The sequence below is a fragment of the Notamacropus eugenii genome, chromosome 3, assembly GCF_028372415.1.
Source record: "Notamacropus eugenii isolate mMacEug1 chromosome 3, mMacEug1.pri_v2, whole genome shotgun sequence".
NCBI lineage: Eukaryota > Metazoa > Chordata > Mammalia > Diprotodontia > Macropodidae > Notamacropus > Notamacropus eugenii.
The window spans coordinates 293,047,302-293,065,280 of NC_092874.1; the positions used below are offsets into that span (position 1 = coordinate 293,047,302).

Consider the following 17,979-nt stretch of genomic DNA (forward strand, 5'->3'; position numbering starts at 1 on the left):
CCATGATTCTACTTAGACCTAGGGAAAGTTTCTAATTATGTAATAATCCCAAATTGATCCATAGAGGAGAAAGGCCTTCTTTCTCAGGATTTTTTGCCCCCTCCTTTTTTTGGTATTTGTAATGAATCTCTCCTCTTCAAATGGGAAACTGTAGGAAATAATGCTATTATATGAATTAAGTCCCAACTGAATTTCAATGGCTACGTTTAGGTGAGAATAATGACAATGCTTCTGTAACATAAGTGAAACCCCACAGGCATTAAAACCTGGGCCAGTGATATGGACTGTATTTAACTGGCATAGGGAATTCCCTGGAGAGGAAACCCCCTTTACCAGTGTAAGCTGGCATCTTCTCCTCCTAGTATTGCCTATGTACTCAGAGATTAACTGACTTACCCTGGGTCACAGAGATAATGTGTCAGAGCCAGGACTTGAACCCAGGTCTTTCTGGCCCCACAGCTAGTTCTCTATCCACTATACCACACTGCCTTTCTATATTAACATTTGCTGATAAAGTATTTAAGAGTTTTTTCAAATGAAAACTGGGAACACTTCCCGGCTTCCATCTAGCAGCCCTTTGAAAGATGAAATGAAAAAGGAAGAGCACTCTAATCTCCCACTCCTGGAGACATATGCAATTCCAGGACTGGCTTGGAAATGAGGAGGACGTAAGACGTACCCCACTACCAAAAGGATCAACATTACCCCAGTCCTGGGTGATCCTCAGTGCCAAAGGCCCCTAATGTTTATACAATTGAGGAACCTCCTTAAGGAAAGCCTCAGAAATAGTCAACATCATCTAGCCTGCACCCTTGTTTTACTGATGAAGAAACTGAGACTGAAAGGTTAAGTGATCTGAACAAATTCACACAACAGAGTAGCCAGTGTTTTACAATGATCTAGCTTAGAAATGCTCCTGTGACACACATTTGGTCTACTACCTCATTACCCAAGTAAATATATGTGGAAATACCCAGGGATTTTGAGGAGATGAAATCAGAAAAAGCTGCTGAAGTTAACTAAAAACATTTAGTTTGGGGGGCATTCAAGAAATCAAATTTTCAAGATCTCTCGAAGGAAAGATTTTTTTTTAATGAAAAAGATAATAGAGAGTGCTTCTACCAAATACAAGCTGTCAGAAGACAATAGCCAAATGCCAACCCATCTGCCTTTCTCATCTTTATGAAAATGGTCTATGTATATAAAAAGGATATACTGGATTAAAAACACAAAAAGGAAACAAGTAGACTCCTACATTAGACTTCCTAAGCTATCTGACAGTTTTATAAAAGACAATGCATACAATCAAAAGAAAGATTTCCTATCACTTGCAAGGTTCTTGAAATGCTCCAGTTCAAAAATAATAATTTAATAAGCCCCAGAATGCTACAATGCTTCCTCAGTGAAATGTACCATACTGCAAGAATGACTGGTCTAACTATCTTGTACTAGAAAAACAAAATGTATTTAAAAAAACATATACCCAAAATAAATTATGCAGCTCAACTGGCAGCTTGTCATGTTAGTGTGTCTCTCCCCAATCCCTATACCCCTAACATACTCACAAGGTAGTGTCCTAGAAAAGACACACCAGTTAAGTTGGCCTGCTTCCTCATGGGTGTGTATTTCATGACAATCACTGGGAGCATAACTTGCCTGGTCCCCCAAAGGGGCAGGCAAGGCAGGGTGGAGAAGTGGAATGGGAAGGCTATGTTGAGCAAGCATAAAACTGGAACAAATCCCCCTTGGAACAGTCATTAGGCCTGAGTAATGGCAACTAAATGGATGTTTTTACAGTCTCTGCTATGGACTAAGCCATGCATTCTTAGCAGGAGTGGAAAGCGCATGGAACCAAGGTGTCAACTGCAAAAGAATTCTTTAAAAACGGAAAACTTAAGAGGAAAAAGTCAGGAAAGTGGTGATCCATGAGTTACTTCTGTCAACTAGCCTCTCTGAGAAAGTGAGGATAACATTTAGTAAGGAAGCATGGACTCATGCTTAAGTTCTATTTTTCTATTTCTGAGGCCAAAGGACTTCAATATCATAAGAAAATAGAGAAAATAAATATGGTAACAAATCATGGCTTGATATTAGTATGAAGAGCACATTTCCAGAATCTTACTTTCATCTTTTATCTACAATAATATTTATTACTATTGTGACAATTCTAGGATTCCCTAAAAATGTACTTATTCTTTTGTTACTATAGTGTCCATAGGTGACTATCTAATATGCCTATAAAGGAAAAGATTTTCACAAGTAGTTTTTGCAATCAAACTCATCACTTTATATATTTTAATACCATATTAAAAACAAGTCAGGGGAGGAGTCAAGATGGCAGAGTAGAAAGATACACATATGCTAGCTCCGAACCCACAGCCCATAAAATACCTGTAAAGAAGAAATCCCAACAAATTCGGGAGCAGCAGAAGCCACAGAACAACTGAGCAGAGGAGATTTCTGTTACTGAGAGCCCTGAAAAACCGACCTGAAAGGTCCATCATGGCCCGGACCCAGAGCAGAGCCCAGCCCTGCCTTGGCTGCACAGCACCGAGGGGAGCAGATCCAAGCAGGCTTCAGGGACAGAATCTCCAGCGGCTACACAGGTTCCTCCACCCACAGGTGCTAAAGGTCTGTTCTCTAATCCAAATCGAAAGCCAATGAGGAGAAGAATGCCTTAAAAAGCAAAGTGGGCCAAATGAAAAATTAGGTCTAAAAGCTCACTCAAAAAAAAATAATTCCTTAAAAATTAGAATGGAGCAAAGAAATGGAAGCTAATGACTTCATGAGAAATCAAGAAATTATAAAACAAACCAAAAGAATTAAAAAATAGGAGACAATATGAAGTATCTCTCTGGAAAAACAACTGACCAGGAAAACGGATCCAAAAGAGATAATTTAAAAATTATTGGACTACTTGAAAGCCATGATCAAAAAAAAAAGAGCCTTTATATATCATCTTGCAAGAAATTATCAAGAAAAACTGCCCTGATATTCTAGAACTAGACGGTAAAATAGAAATGGAAAAATCTACCATCACCTCCTGAAAGAGATCCCAAAAAGAAAACTCCTGGGAATATTATAGCCAAATTCCAGAGTTCCCAGGTCAAGGAGAAAATATTACAACCAGCCAGAAAGAAACAATTCAAGTATTGTGGAAACACAATCAGGATAACACAAGATTTAGCAGCTTCTACATTAAGGGATCGAAGGGCCTGGAATATGATATTCCAGAGGTCAAAGGAGACAGGATTAAAACCAAGAATCACCTACCCAGCAAAACTCAGTATAATACTTCAAGGGAAAAAATGGAACTTCAATGAAATAGAGGACTTCCAAGCATTCTTGTTGAAAAGGCCAGAGCTGAATAGAAAATTTGACTTTCAAATACAAGTATCAAGAGAAACATGAAAAAGTAAATAGAAAAAATAAACCATAAGGGACTTATTAAAGTTGAACTGTTTACAGTCCTACATGGAAAGATGATATTTGTAACTCATGAGACCTTTCTCAATATTACGATAGTTGGAGGGAATGTGTGTGTGTGTTTATAGATGTATATGTAAATGGAGAGCAAGAGGGAGAGAGAAGGCACAGGGTAAGCTGAATATGAACAGATGATATCTAAAAAAGGAAATTAAGTGTTGAGAGGATGTACTAGGAGAAAGAGAAAGGGAGAGGTAGAATGCAGTAAATCATCTCACATAAAAGAGGCAAGAAAGAACTTTCCCAATGGAGGGGAACAAGGGGAAGGCAAGAAGGAATAATTGAGCCTTCCTTACATCAGATTTGGCTTCAGGAGGGAATAACATACACACTCAATTGGGTAAGGAAGTTTATCTTACCCCACAGGAAAGGAGAGGGGAAGGGGATAAGAGATGGGGGACAAGAGAAGGGATGGCAGATTGGGGGAAGAGGTAATAAGAAGTAAACACTTTGGTACAGGGACAGGTCAAAGGAGACAACAGAATAAATGGAGGGCAGGACAGGATAGAGGAAAATATAATCTTTCACAACATGAGTGTTATAGAAGTGTTTTGCATGACTACACATGTTATAACCTATATCAAATTGCTTGCCTTCTCAATGAGGGTATGTGGGGAGGAGGGAAAGGACAGAACGTGGAACTCAAAGCTTTAAAAATAAATATTAGAAATTGTTTTTACATGCAACTAGGAAATAAGATATATAGGCAATGGGCTACAGAAATCTATCTAGCCCTACAAGAAAATAGAAGGGAAAGGGATTGGGGAGGGCGGGGTTGATAGAAGGGAGGGCAGATTGGAGGAAAGGGTAATCAGAATACACACTATCCTGGGGTGGAGGAGGGAGAAGATGGGGAGAAAACTGGAAATTCAAAATTTTGTGAAGGTGAATGTTGAAAACTGACAATAAATAAATTGAACAAAAACAAGAATTTTTTCCTAGTTTCCTGTTTTCATCTAATTTTAGTTACACTGGTTTTCTTTGTGAAAAAACTTTTAAATTTTATGCAGTCAAAATTATCCATCTTATCTTCTGTGATACAATGTTTGATCATGAACTCTTCCTCTATCTATATGGATCTGACCATTTCTTCCATCCTTGACTACTATGCTTGTGACACTACCTTTGTGTCTAAGTCATAAACCCATTTTGAGCTTATCTTGTGTGAGATGCTGGTCCATACCCAGTTTCTGCCAGACTACTTTCCGGTTTTCCCAGCAGTTTTTGTCAAGTAGTGAGTTCTTGCCCCAATAGCTGGAATCTTTGGGTTTATCATATCATATCAAAAGTTTGGGAGGAACTCAAGAGAAGTCAGAACACCTAGATTCTAGGTCAAAGGTGGGAAAACTGCGGTCTTGAGGCCACATTGTTCTGTGAAGTCTGGAGTCAGTCAAAGAGCCACACTGAGGACCTAGAGGGCCACATGTGGCCTTGAGGCCACAAGTTCCCCAACCCTGTTCTATGTCAAACTCTACCATTTGGTTCATGACTAAGTAAGTCACTTAATCTGTCTCATGTGTGAAATGAGAATTATATTCCTTCATACCCATTTCAAGCAGTAATTGTGAGGACCAAACAGGATATAAACAGGATATCACAAAAGGATATTTGTGAAAGTGCTCCAAAAGGGTGAAGTTCAATATAGATAGACTATCTCATAATGGCAAAGTGACTATTAGAAGGTAACTGAACAGGCCTGCCTGAAAAGTTCAAAATTCTTTTAAGAAGGGGACAAAAAGAGGGCAAGAAGGGCAAAAGAAATCCCCAAGTTTAAATTCACTTTTCAGGGTTTCTGGATTCGCTATGACACACTGCACAAGATGCCAGGTTAAGGCCCTGGACTCAACTACCTACGGACTGGTGTTTCTCACTACGAAAACACCCTAGAGTGGGCCCTTCCAAGGCTGGGCACACTAACAGGCAGGATGCAGCCAATCTTTGGTCATCTGCACTTTGTTCAAGAGCTCATTCTAAGACTGACATTGACAAGAAGACAACTGAAAACTGTCACTAACAGAGACAAGAGAGCCTTGAAGTAAATCACCAAGATCCCCCACCATAGCAGAACCTTTGCAACTCTAATACGCGAAAAGAGACAAGGGGGAAAACAAAAGCAAATCTCAATCCTACTGCCTTCATACCAGAAGAACATTAGGACCTCTATTCCCAAATAAGCAATCACTCTTTTGCCCCATTATGGGCAGGGATTTCTGTTCTTTCCCCATCTTTGTATCACCATTGTCTAGCACAGAGCCTTACACAAAGTAGTGTTTAAATATGTATTCAGTTAAAACTGAATCATAACTTTATCTAACAGAAATTTAAAAGCTGCCTGGACCAGTGTGCAGGCAGGACACCTGAAGCACTTTTACGCTAGCCCACATGAAGGTATGGGCCCTCCCCACTGCCAGCAGCCAAGTCATGCCACCCTAACCCACTGCCTGGCAGCTGAGCCAGGCCACCCTGCCCCATCCCCTTCACCATCATTCCCTATCCAACAGGAAGCTGCCAGGACCTTTCCCACATCACATTTCCATGCTTCCACTGTGCTGAATTCTCCAAGAAGGAGAATCTAGAATGCAACTGTCTGAATAGAAATAAAGACTGGTAGACCAAAAAGATTTGTGTGGGAACTTGAGGTGTGTTTGGATCAATAAGGTACTGGAAAACTCAAGTCAGAAAATTATTTTATAAGGTGAGTTAAAAAGAAAAGTAGAAAATCTGTTATACTCAACTCTCACCACCATATTTCCTAGATCCAGCCATTTCTTACAGTTCCCCATTGACTAAAATCAGGAAAAAAGAATATTTCATTTGCAGCTCTCCAAGTGTCTGCCTGAAAAAATAAGTCAGAGAACTCTTGAAAATAAAAATTCATGTCAGGAAGTGCCCTCTGCCCCAGCATCCATGGATCTCACGAACATATTCATTTACACACACCCCACTCTGGAGACAAAATAACAGATTCCTACCTGGCTGTCCCTCGCTGGGAATCCATGATAACCTGGGGTCAGTGACTCGTTCTAAAAGAAAAAGATTTTTAAATGGTAAATGAGAGCAAACAATGGTTGAGTAGTCTGAGACCACAGCTGCTCTATCACTCAACAGACCCAATACAAAACCCCATCCCTGGGACCTGGGCATCGTCATCTTGCTCTATTTTAATTAACTATGTGACACATAACACATAATAGATCTTCTACCCTGAACAACAACAAAAGAAAACTTCCTCATTTTCTTGCAGAATCCTCTTCTTCCTATCGCCAAAGATACCTGAAAAAATTCTAACCCTTCCCTCTAATTCTGCATCCCTTCTGTTCTTTCAAAGTACATTGCAATTTTAGTTCCTGTAGAAGACATTTCAGATCAACCCAGGGCTGCTAATTATCTTACACCACCCCAATGCAATCACATAATCCTCTTTTGCTCATCTATATTAATACAGACTTAGTCAGTTAGATATATATTGAGCACTTACTATTTGCCAAACACTGTGCTGAACAGTGAGGATACAAAGAAAGTCAAAAATATGGTGATTACATCCTCAGAGAGCTCAAATTCTGATGGAGAAGACAACATTCAAGCAATTACGTCCATGTAAGATACAGATAATACAAATCTGGAGTTATCTCAAAGATGGGGGAGCGCCCACAAACATGAGAAATGAACTGAATCTTAAAGATTAAATGACTTACCTTTCTTTACTGTTCTAACAGGTAGTGAATGTGAAATTCTTTTACAAATATAGTGTGAACTGTATTTGAGCATTAAAACTGCAAGATTATTTTCTAATTAATAACCAGGAATCCTGAAGTTTGTGTTCTGCAACAGGCAATTCTTAGAGACTTCAGAAATTAATATTTTCAAAGTCCTGGGGATTAACATATACCTAAAACTATAAATGAAAGTTAACTTGTATCAAATGATTACAGTTATCTCTTCCATATCATGGGAATTAAGGGCATGGCAATGCAATCTGGAAAATTTGCATAAAATTTTTTGGCCCTCCCTTCATACCAGAAAAGAAGTCTGAATTATTGCAGTACTAAATGATAAAATATGTTGATATTATACAATACTATACATATATTTTATGCACTTCTGAATCTCTAAATTTTTTTCTATGTCATCTGTTACTTCTGTAAAACTCCCCCAAAATTTCCATTTAATTTCTTATACCAACCCATGATATAGCAAAACCACAATAAGGAAAGTCACAATGTAGAATGGGTAACTATACGACCAAAAGTTGTATTTGCTCCAAAAATGAAGGTAGATCACAAAAGAATTTTATCTATCCTCAGTCCTCTAATCTTGACTCATTGCTTTCTAAATTCATTCTCTCAAACAGCAGAGCCAAGATGGGACAGACAAGATGGAAGAGCCAAGGCAGCGACTTGCCTGAACTCTCCCAAATTCCTACCCCCCAAAACACTAAAATAATGCCTCAAAATGAAATATGGAGCAGCAGAACCAACAAAGGGATGAGGTGAAATAATTTTTCAGCACAAAACAACTTAGAAGGTTGGCAGGAAAGTTCTGTCTCACTAGGGTGATTGAACTGAACTGAACTCTCACACCAGACAGTAAGAGGGTCCAACATCTGGTCAAAAGGAGATTATAGGGGACCCTTTGTGAGCACTGGGAGCAAGACTCAACTGCACTTCCCACAAGCAAGTTCCAGGTTGTAGTCCCAGGGTGAGGAGGAGCACTAGCAAGAGCAAGGACCCTGGTCACAGTTCCAGGGTGGAAAAGAGTGCTTTTGGTCACTCACTGACTAGAACAGGGGCCAGGGGATCAGTGACCACATCTCTCCTTAGATCAAACTGAAAACTTACAGAAGTAGCTCTGAAAACAGCAGCACAAGAAATCTGAAAGCTTGCATCTGTGGTTCCTCTATCCAGGAGCAGAGTCCAACTTTAACATCAAGTTAAAAAGCCAAGAAATAGGATGGTAAAATGAGCAAATGATGAAAAAAGAACCCAACTATAGAAAGATAATATGGTGATAGGAAGATCAAAACACAAACTCAGAAGACAACAAAATCAAAGCACCAACATGCAAAACCTCAAAGAAAACTGTGAATTGATCTCAGGCCCTGGGAGAGCTGAAAAATAATTTTTAAAATCAAATAAGAGAGGTAGAGGAAAAATGGTAGTAAAAAACAAGAGTTATGGAAGAAAATCATGAAAAAAAGGTCAACAGTTTGGTAAAGGAGGCACAAAAAAATACTGACAAAAACAACACCTTAAAAAACAGAATAGGCCAAATGGTCAAAGCAACACAAAAATCCACTGAAGAGAAGAACTCCTTTAAAAGCAGAATTGGCCAAATAGAAAAAGAGGTACAAATGCACACCACAAACACAAGGGTTCAGCTCCTCTTCCTCTGCCCCAGCCTCAGAAGAGGAGGTGGTCTTTCTCTTTGTAAACACTGCCCTTTCTCCTGGTTCCCTCCCATTTCCTCCAGGAGGCACCTCTTTAGTCATGAAGAGCCTCGAGGTTCTAACCATCACTCTACAAGCATGTACTAAGTGCTCACTACTGTGCCAGGGACTATGCTGGGGACTGGAGAGACAAAGAAAAATGTTAGCAAGGCCCTGATCGCAAGGAGCTTACATCCTGTCAGAGGAGATAACATGCATATCTGGGAATATGGAGAACACATACACAAGGAATAAATATTAATACAAGGTAGTCAGAGGAAGGACACTAGCAGGGGAGAGGGATGAAGAAAGTTTGCTGTAGGTGGAATTTGAGTTGCAACTGGAGGAAGAATGAGATTCAATGAGGCAGTGACAAGGATCGAAGATGGGTACTGCAGGCAAGACAGAGAGATAGAGCCTTGGGAGATAGTATCATCTGTGAAGAAGAAAAAGAAAGGTCATTTAGCTAGTTTGCACAGTACAAGAAAGGGAGTAAAGTACAAGTCAAGAAAGATAGGTTGGGACCAAATTGTTCTTTAAAAATCAGAGGAATTTAAAAATGAGGGCAATCAGGAGTCACTGAAGTTTACTAAGTAGTAGAGTGACAAGGTCAAATCTTCAAATAAGGAAAACCAGTTTGACAGCTATGTGTAAGACTGGACTGGACTGGGAAGAGACCTGAGATTGGGAAGTTAACGAAAAGGCAAACTGCAAAATTCTAGGCAAGAGATGATGAAGGGCTGGAATAAGGAGTGGCAATGTGATCAGACAGAAAAAGATGAGAAATGTTATAGAAGTAGAAACAGCAAGATTGAACAGCTAACGAGATGAGAGAGAGTAAGGATCAGAGGTGAAGAAACTTCAGAGACTTGTAAGAATAGCGGTGCCCTCAGAAGAAATCCATTAAAAGTTTAGTACAAGAGTGGGCTTGGGAAAAGGCAGCTGGTTTGGGTTTGGGTTTGGTGGAGGGTTTTTTGTAATGCAAAGGTTGAGATGTGTCTGGGACACCCAGTTTGAAACATTCAGTAGAGGACTAAGGCTCTGTATGTTGATAGGTGAGTCAAATAACTAAGCCCTTGGGTGCTCACAAATTTTAACCTCTCCTTAGTCAGTGGCTCCCTCACTAATGCCTAAAAACACCCCAGATCACCTCCAACCTTAGAAGTTTCACTTTTTTCTATTCCCTCAAGCTATGGCTCTATAGCTTTCTCTCTTATACAGTCAAAGTGTCCAACTCAAATATAAACAGAACCCTTCAGGCCATATATTAACTTAGCAATCTACAAATTAACATTATCTGTGTAGTACTTTTATTTATTTTGTTAAACATTCCCCAATAACATCTTAACCTGAGCAGTACTGGCTGCTTGGTTTAATCCCTCTGATCTACATCCATTGCCTCCCACTGACTTCTCAGCTCTTTGTAACTGTGAGCTCCCACCTCCCACCCCACTACACACCCACTAGACTGAAAATGCTCTTCCCTGTTCAACGAGTGGCCTTTCTCTTTGTCCTTGGCCTCCTGTACATTGCCACAGTATGAGAGCCTACTGACTGCCTCTCCCCCCTTTCTGGCTGTCCTCTCTTCCTCGAGTTTTCATGACACTGCTCTGTTGTGGGGTTCTCTCTTTGAATCTGTCTCGGAATGTTTTTATTCTGGATAGCCTCTTCTCTCCCTCTCTGAGTGGCTTCATCCAGCTATCAGACTCAACTATCATCTCCATAAAACCTACCCTCAGGACTGCCTTTCCAAGCTAAGTACACATCACTTCTGCTCATGTATTTTACACTCTGGTCAAACACATTCACATACACCATGGCACTGCCTCCCATCAGCCAGCTGGTAGCTGCAAGGCCATATTTATATGTGAAATGTTTTATCTCACCCTACCCCATCAAATTCAAGTTCCTCCCATTCACTATAACACCAAGCACAGCATCTGGCAATAGTAGCCACTATACAAACGTTAATTTTTTTAATGATTTTTTTTAATGATTTATTTATTTTTAGTTTTCAACATTCATTTCCGTAAGATTTTGAGTTTTAAATTTTTACCCCCCTCTCTCCCCCTCCCTCCCCAAGATGGTGGGCAATCTGATATAGGCTCTACTCAGACATTCATATTAAACAAATTTTGACATTAGTCATGATGTAAAGAAAATTAGAACTAAAGGGAGGAACCACAAAAAAGAAGAAACAAAACAACAAAAGAAAAGGAGAGCAAATAGTCTGCTTCCATCTTCACTCAGACTCTAAAGTTCTTTCTCTGGATGTGGATTTTCCATCATGAGTCTTTTGGGATTGTCTTAGATCCTTACGTTGCTGAGAAGAGCCAAGTCTATCAAAGTTAGTCATCAAACAATGTAGCTGTTACGGTGTACAGTGTTCTTCTGGTTCTGCTTATTTCACTCAGCATCAGTTCACTTAAGCTTTTCCAGGTTTTTCTGAAGCCCACCTGCTCATCAATGCTAAATGACTGACTGAGCAAGGTGGGATGACCACCTAGTGAGCATCTCTGTTGCTCTGCCTTATACAATAAGACAAGTCATCTTTGCTAAGAAAGCATGGAGAAGAGGAATACACAAATAGATACATGTTATCTCCCCTGACAGGATGTAAGGGCCTTGCCATTCTGGCCTTGCTATTTTTTTTGTCTCTCCAGTCCCCGGCACTGCCCCTGACACAGTAGTGAGCACCTAGTACATGACCGTAGAGTGATTGATAGAACCTAATGACGGAAGAGGGGCCTCCTGGAGGAAATGGGAGGGGACAGGCTAACTGACATGGATGAAGATCCAGCAAAAGAGACTGAGTGGTTGGAAAGGAAGAAGGAAAAGCATAAGAGCACAGGGTCACAGAAACTTTGAAAACAGAGTAACGTGAAGCAGGGTTTCATCAACAGCATCCCAAACTGCAGAGAGGTCTGAGTCCTAAGAAAGGTCTTTAGGATTTGCCATGAAGAGAGCACTGGCCATGTGGGAGAGAGCAGCTTCAGCTGAATGAGGCTGGAAGGCAGCTTGAAGAGGATGCTCAATAAATGGCATTGAATTGAATTAGTTATTTCAGAGAACTCAGGAAGGCCAGGAATGAAGAAACATTGCCACCTATCAGCTGTGCAAGTCCCAGCAAGTCACTGAATCACTTTCACTTCAATTGCCAAGGCTGTAAAATGGTAATGCTCCTTTCTGTTCATAGAACCTCATGCATAGGGCTCAGGCTGAGAATATTTTGTGAACTTTAAAGTGTTACCATTTGAATGGTAACTCAATTTCAATCAGTGTCTAAAGAAAGTGCTTGGAAATTATGTTGGTCACTTTCCTCTTTGTTTTAGAGTTTGTACAACAATTTGTAAAGGCAAAAAAAAAAAAATCTAGTTACAAAATTTCTGATTTCTGAAGTATGAAGGAAACAATGTATATCATTAATTCAGACTGTCATGATAGATGGCTACAAAAGTCCATCCTCCTGAACCTGGAATTTACCATGTAATCAAATTTGAAAGGGGTTATATATTATCTAGCCCGACCTATCACATTAGAATTTCTCACAAAACTGCCAAATTTTCATTCACATTCACCCAAGTTGACAAGCTCTACCAAAGTGAACTTCCTTCTACCTGGATGTTACTCCTCTGCTCAAAATCCTTCAATGACTCCCTACTGTCTATAAAATTCCAATTCCTTGGCATTCACAATACTTGACAACCTGGCCCAGATCTCTCCCTTGCTTCAGTTCACCTCACTCCTCATCAGACACCTCCTTGTACTACGGCCACACAATTCAAGATCCCTTAAACTCAGCCCACAGATGTCCATCCCTGAGCGTGGGCTCACATCATTCCCTGTACCTGAAATGCCTTTCCCCTCACTGTCTACCAAGGGCACAAAGTTTAATTTATACACCTATTACTATTATTAGTGATTTGGAGCATTTTCCATGCAGTGATTCAAGGTTTATAACTTTTTTTGGAAGAATTTATGTGTATCATTTGAACATTTATCTAATAGGGAATGGTGTTATAGATCTGTGTCAATTCCCTACAAATTTTAAATATCAGAATTGCATTGGTAATAATTAATTTTTTATTTTTATTTTATTTTATTTTTTTTTATTTAACGTTTAACATTTATTTTCACAAAATTTGGGGTTACAAATTTTCTCCCCTTTTATCCCCTCCCCCCCCAAACCCAAGCATTCTAATTGCCCCAGTGACCAATCTGCTCTCTCTTCTATCCTCCCTCTCTGCCCTTGTCTCCAACTTCTCTTTTGTCCTGTAGGGCCAGATAGCTTTCTTGACCCCTTAACCTGTATTTCTTATTTCCTAGTGGTAAGAACATTACTCGACAGTTGTTCCTAAAACTTTGAGTTCCAACTTCTTTAGCTCCCTCCCTCTCCACCCCTTCCCTTTGGAAGGCAAGCAATTCAATATAGGCCAAATCTGTGTAGTTTTGCAAATGATTTCCATACTAGTTGTGTTGTATAGGACTAACTATATTTCCCTCCATCCTATCCTGTCCCCCATTACTTCTATTCTCTTATGATCCTTTCCCCTCCCATGAGTGTCAACCTCGGATTGCATTCTCCTCCCCATGCCCTCCCCTCTATCCTCCCCCCAACCCTGCTTGTGCCCTTGTCCCCCACTCTCCTGTATTGTGAGATAGGTTTTCCTATCAAAATGAGTGTGCATTTTATTCTTTCCTTTAGTGGAATGTGATGAGAGTAGACCTCGTGTTTTTCTCTCGCCTCCCCTCTTTATCCCTCCACTAATAAGTCTTTTGCTTGCCTCTTTTATGAGAGATAATTTGCCCCATTCAATTTCTCCCTTTCTCCTCCCAATATTTCTCTCTCACTGCTTGATTTCAGTTTTTTTTTTAAAGATATGATCCCATCCTCTTCAATTCACTCTGTGCACTCTGTCTCTATGTATGTGTGCGTGTGTGCATGTGTGTGTGTGTACTCCTACCCAGTACCCAGATACTGAAATGTTTCAAGAGTTACAAATATTTCTTTCATTGTAGGAATGTAAACAGTTCAACTTTAGTAAGTCCCTTATGACTTCTCTTTGCTGTTCACCTTTTCATGCTTCTCTTCATTCTTGTGTTTGAAAGTCAAATTTTCTTTTCAGCTCTGGTCTTTTCATCAAGAATACTTGAAAATCCTCTATTTCATTGAAAGACCATTTTTTCTCCTGAAGTATTATACTCAGTTTTGCTGGGTAGGTGATTCTTGGTTTTACTCCTAGTTTCTTTGACTTCTGGAATATCCTATTCCACTCCCTTCGATCCCTTAATATAGAAGCTGCTAGATCTTGTGTTATCCTGATTGTATTTCCACAATACTTGAATTGTTTCTTTCTAGCTGCTTGCAATATTTTCTCTTTCACCTGGGAATTCTGGAATTTGGCCACAATGCTCCTAGGAGTTTCTCTTTTTGGATCTCTTTCATGCGGTGTTCTGCGGATTCCTTGAATATTTATTTTGCCCTCTGGTTCTAGAATCTCAGGGCAGTTTTCCTTGATGATTTCATGGAAGATGATGTCTAGGCTCTTCTTTTGATCATGGTTTTCAGGTAGTCCCAGAATTTTTACATTGTCTCTCCTGAATCTATTTTCCAGGTCAGTTGTTTTTCCAATAAGATATTTCACATTATCTTCCATTTTTCCAATCTTCTCACTATGTTCTGTGATATCTGTCTTTCTCACAAAGTCCTTAGCGTCCATCTGTGCCATTCTAGTTTTGAAAGAACTATTTTCTTCAGTGAGCTTTTGAATCTCCTTTTCCATTTGGCTAATTCTGCTTTTGAAAGCATTCTTCTCCTCATTGGCTTTTTGAACCTCTTTTGCCAATTGAGTTAGGCTAGTTTTCAAGGTGTTAATTTCTTCAACATTTTTTTGGGTCTCCTTTAGCAGGGAGCTGATCTGCTTTGCATGCTTCTCTTTCATCCCTCTCATTTCTCTTCCCAGTTTTTCCTCCACCTCTCTAACTTGATTTTCAAAATTGTTTTTGAGCTCTTCCATGGCCTGAGCCCATTGGGTGGGCTGGGACACAGCATCCTGGATTTCTGTGTCTTTGTTTGATGGTAAGCATTGTTCTTCCTCATCCGAAAGGAAGGGAGTAAATGTCTGTTCTCCAAGAAAGTAGCCTTCAATAGTTTTATTTCTTTTACCTTTTCTGGGCATTCTCCCCAGCCAGTGACTTGACCTCTGAATATTCTCCTCACACCCACCTCACCTCCTGGTCCTCCCAGCCAGCGTTTGGGGACTGAGATTCAAATGCTGCTTCCCGCCTTAGGGCTTTTGATGGGGGCAGGGCTGCTATTCAGTGTGAGAATTAAGTTCAGGTGGTCAGGTCGGGGCAGGGCCGCCTCTCAGGCTCAGTTCCCTCAGGGGGTTTATGTACAGACCTTCCACAATGGATCCAGGCTCCCGCCCGCTTGGGGAGCCCCTGTCTGCCGCCGCCTCTCAGCTTCTATCTCCCGGGGGGGCCCGAGCCATGGGGTCACCCCACTCCCCTCTCGACCCGCCAAAGAGACTCTCTCACAGACCCCCGTCACCTGTGGGTGGAGGGGCTTGTGACGCCACTGGAGATCCCGTCCCCGTAGCCCACTCGGATCTTTTCCTCACGGTGTCGAGGCCGCTGCAGGGCTGCCCTCTGCTCCCAGTCCGCAGCGCGAAGGACCCCCCCCTCCCCGCGAGAGGTTTGCAGGTCTCTCCGGAACAGAAATCTCCCTCGCTCCAATATTCTGTGGCCTCTGGGTGCAGAATTCACCGTGAGTTGGTCCCCTCTAGCCGTTCTGTGGGTTGTGGGTTCGGAGCTATGTGTATGTGCATCTTTCTACTCCGCCATCTTGGCTCCGCCCCCCAATAATTAATTTTTTAAAAAAGATAATGAGAAATCTAGGAAGACTTATGAAATGATGCAGAGTGAATTGAACATGATCAAGAGAAAAATTTGTATAGGAACAATGTTGTTTTTTAAAAAAAACTTCTGAAAATGCTATGTCCACAGTCATAATTTCAGAGAACCAAGGAAATATGCTACCCACCTTCTGACAGAAAGGTAATGTACCAAAGATGCAGAATTAAAGCATACATTTTTGAGCATGACCAATGTGGGAATGCTTTGCCTGACTATGCATAATTTTTACAAGGTGTTCCCTAGTCTAATGCAGGAGGGAGAAGGAAGGGGAGAGAAAGGAGAAGGGGAAAGGGGAGAGAAAGGGAGGAGGAGAGGAGTAAAGAAGGAAGGGGAGGAGAGGAAGGGAGGGAAGGAAGGATGAGGGGGAGAGAGGGAATGTACCTTTCTATATATTTGTATATATGTACATATATACAAATTATATATAATACAATCTATAACCCCTTTCAAATTTGATTACATGGTAAATTTCAGGTTCAGGAGGATGGACTTTTGTAGCCATCTATCATGACAGTCTGAATTAACTATATACGCTATTTCCTTCATACTTCAGAAATCTGTAATTGTGGGGGGCAGAGCCAAGATGGCAGAGTAGAAAGACGCACATACACATAGCTCCGAACCCACAACCCACAGAACATCTGTAAAAAGTAACTAACGGTGAATTCTGGAACACCAGAGGCCACAGAACAGTGGAGCAAAGGAGATTTCTGTTCCACAGGGACCTGCAAACCTCTCGCAAAAGGTCCGTTGCACTGCAGGCGCGGAGCCCAGCCCAGCCCTGCCTCGCCCCGGCACCAAGAGGAGTAGTTCCAAGCGGGCTTCAGGGACAGAATCTCCAGCGGCTGCGCAGGTCCCTCCACCCACAAGTGACAGGGGTCAGTGAGAAGGTCTCTTTGGGGGGTCGAGAGGGGAGTGGGGTGCCCCCATAACTCAGGCCCCCTCGGGAGGCAGCAGCGGAGGTGGAAGCAGACCGAGGCTCCTCAAACAGGCAGGAGCCTGGATCTATTGTTGAAGGTCTCTGCATAAACCCCCTGAGGGAACTGAGCCCAAGAGGCAGTCCTGCCCCCACCTGAGCACCTGAACTTAATCTCACACTGAATAGCAGCCCTGCCCCTGCCCAAAGCCCTGAGGCTGGGAAGCAGCATTTGAGTCTCAGACCCCAAGCGCTGGCTGGGAGGACCCGGAGGCGAGGTGGGTGTGAGGAGAATATTCAGAGGTCAAGTCACTGGCTGGGAAAATGCCCAGAAAAGGAAAAAAAACCAAGACTATAGAGGGTTACTTTCTTGGTGAACAGGTTTCTCCTGCCCTCCTTTCTGATGAGGAAGAGCGGTACTGACCATCAGGGAAAGACATGGAAGTTAGTGCTTCTGTATCCCAGACCTCTCAATGGGATCAGACCTGGGAAAAGCTCAAAACAGGCTCAGAAAATTTTGAAAATTATGTTAGAGGACTGGAGGAAAAACTGGAAAGAACAATCAAAGACATGCAAGCAAAGTATGAACAGCAGATCAGCACCCTGCTAAAGGAGACCCAAAAAAATGCTGAGGAAAATAACACCCTGAAAAATAGGCTAACTCAACTGGCAAAGGAGGTTCAAGAAGCCAATGAGAAGAATGCTTTCAAAAGCAGAATTAGCCAAATGGAAAAGGAGATTCAAAAGCTCACTGAAGAAAATAGTTCTTTCAAAACTAGAATGGAACAGATGGAGGCTAATGACTTTATGAGAAACCAAGAAATCACAAAACAAAACCACAAGAATGAAAAAATGGAAGATACTGTGAAATATCTCATTGGAAAAACAACTGACCTGGAAAATAGATCCAGGAGAGACAATTTAAAAATTATGGGACTGCCTGAAAGCCATGATCAAAAAAAGAGCCTAGACATCATCTTTCATGAAATTATCAAGGAAAACTGCCCTGAGATTCTAGAACCAGAGGGCAAAATAAATATTCAAGGAATCCACAGAACACCGCCTGAAAGAGATTCAAAAAGAGAAACTCCTAGGAACATTGTGGCCAAATTCCAGAGTTCCCAGGTCAAGGAGAAAATATTGCAAGCAGCTAGAAAGAAACAATTCAAGTACTGTGGAAATACAATCAGGATAACACAAGATCTAGCACCCTCTACATTAAGGGATCGAAGGG

General features: G+C 41.2%; 1 protein-coding gene across 28 annotated transcripts in view; it reads right to left on the bottom strand.

Annotated features, from left to right (window-relative positions):
- The window catches only part of RBFOX2 (RNA binding fox-1 homolog 2), a 313,475-nt gene that overhangs the window by 212,042 nt on the left and 83,454 nt on the right, over positions 1–17,979 (bottom strand). For 27 of the 28 annotated variants that reach the window (XR_011977409.1, XM_072655909.1, XM_072655910.1 and 24 more), the window contains exon 2: positions 6,459–6,509. The exons of the other annotated variant lie outside the window; for it this stretch is intronic. Coding sequence is in view for 26 of the 27 variants with exons in the window: in XM_072655909.1 (XP_072512010.1) it covers positions 6,459–6,509 (51 nt within the window). In the remaining variant the exon portion in view is untranslated. The remainder of the gene's footprint in view (positions 1–6,458; positions 6,510–17,979) is intronic. 28 annotated transcript variants of the gene reach the window in all.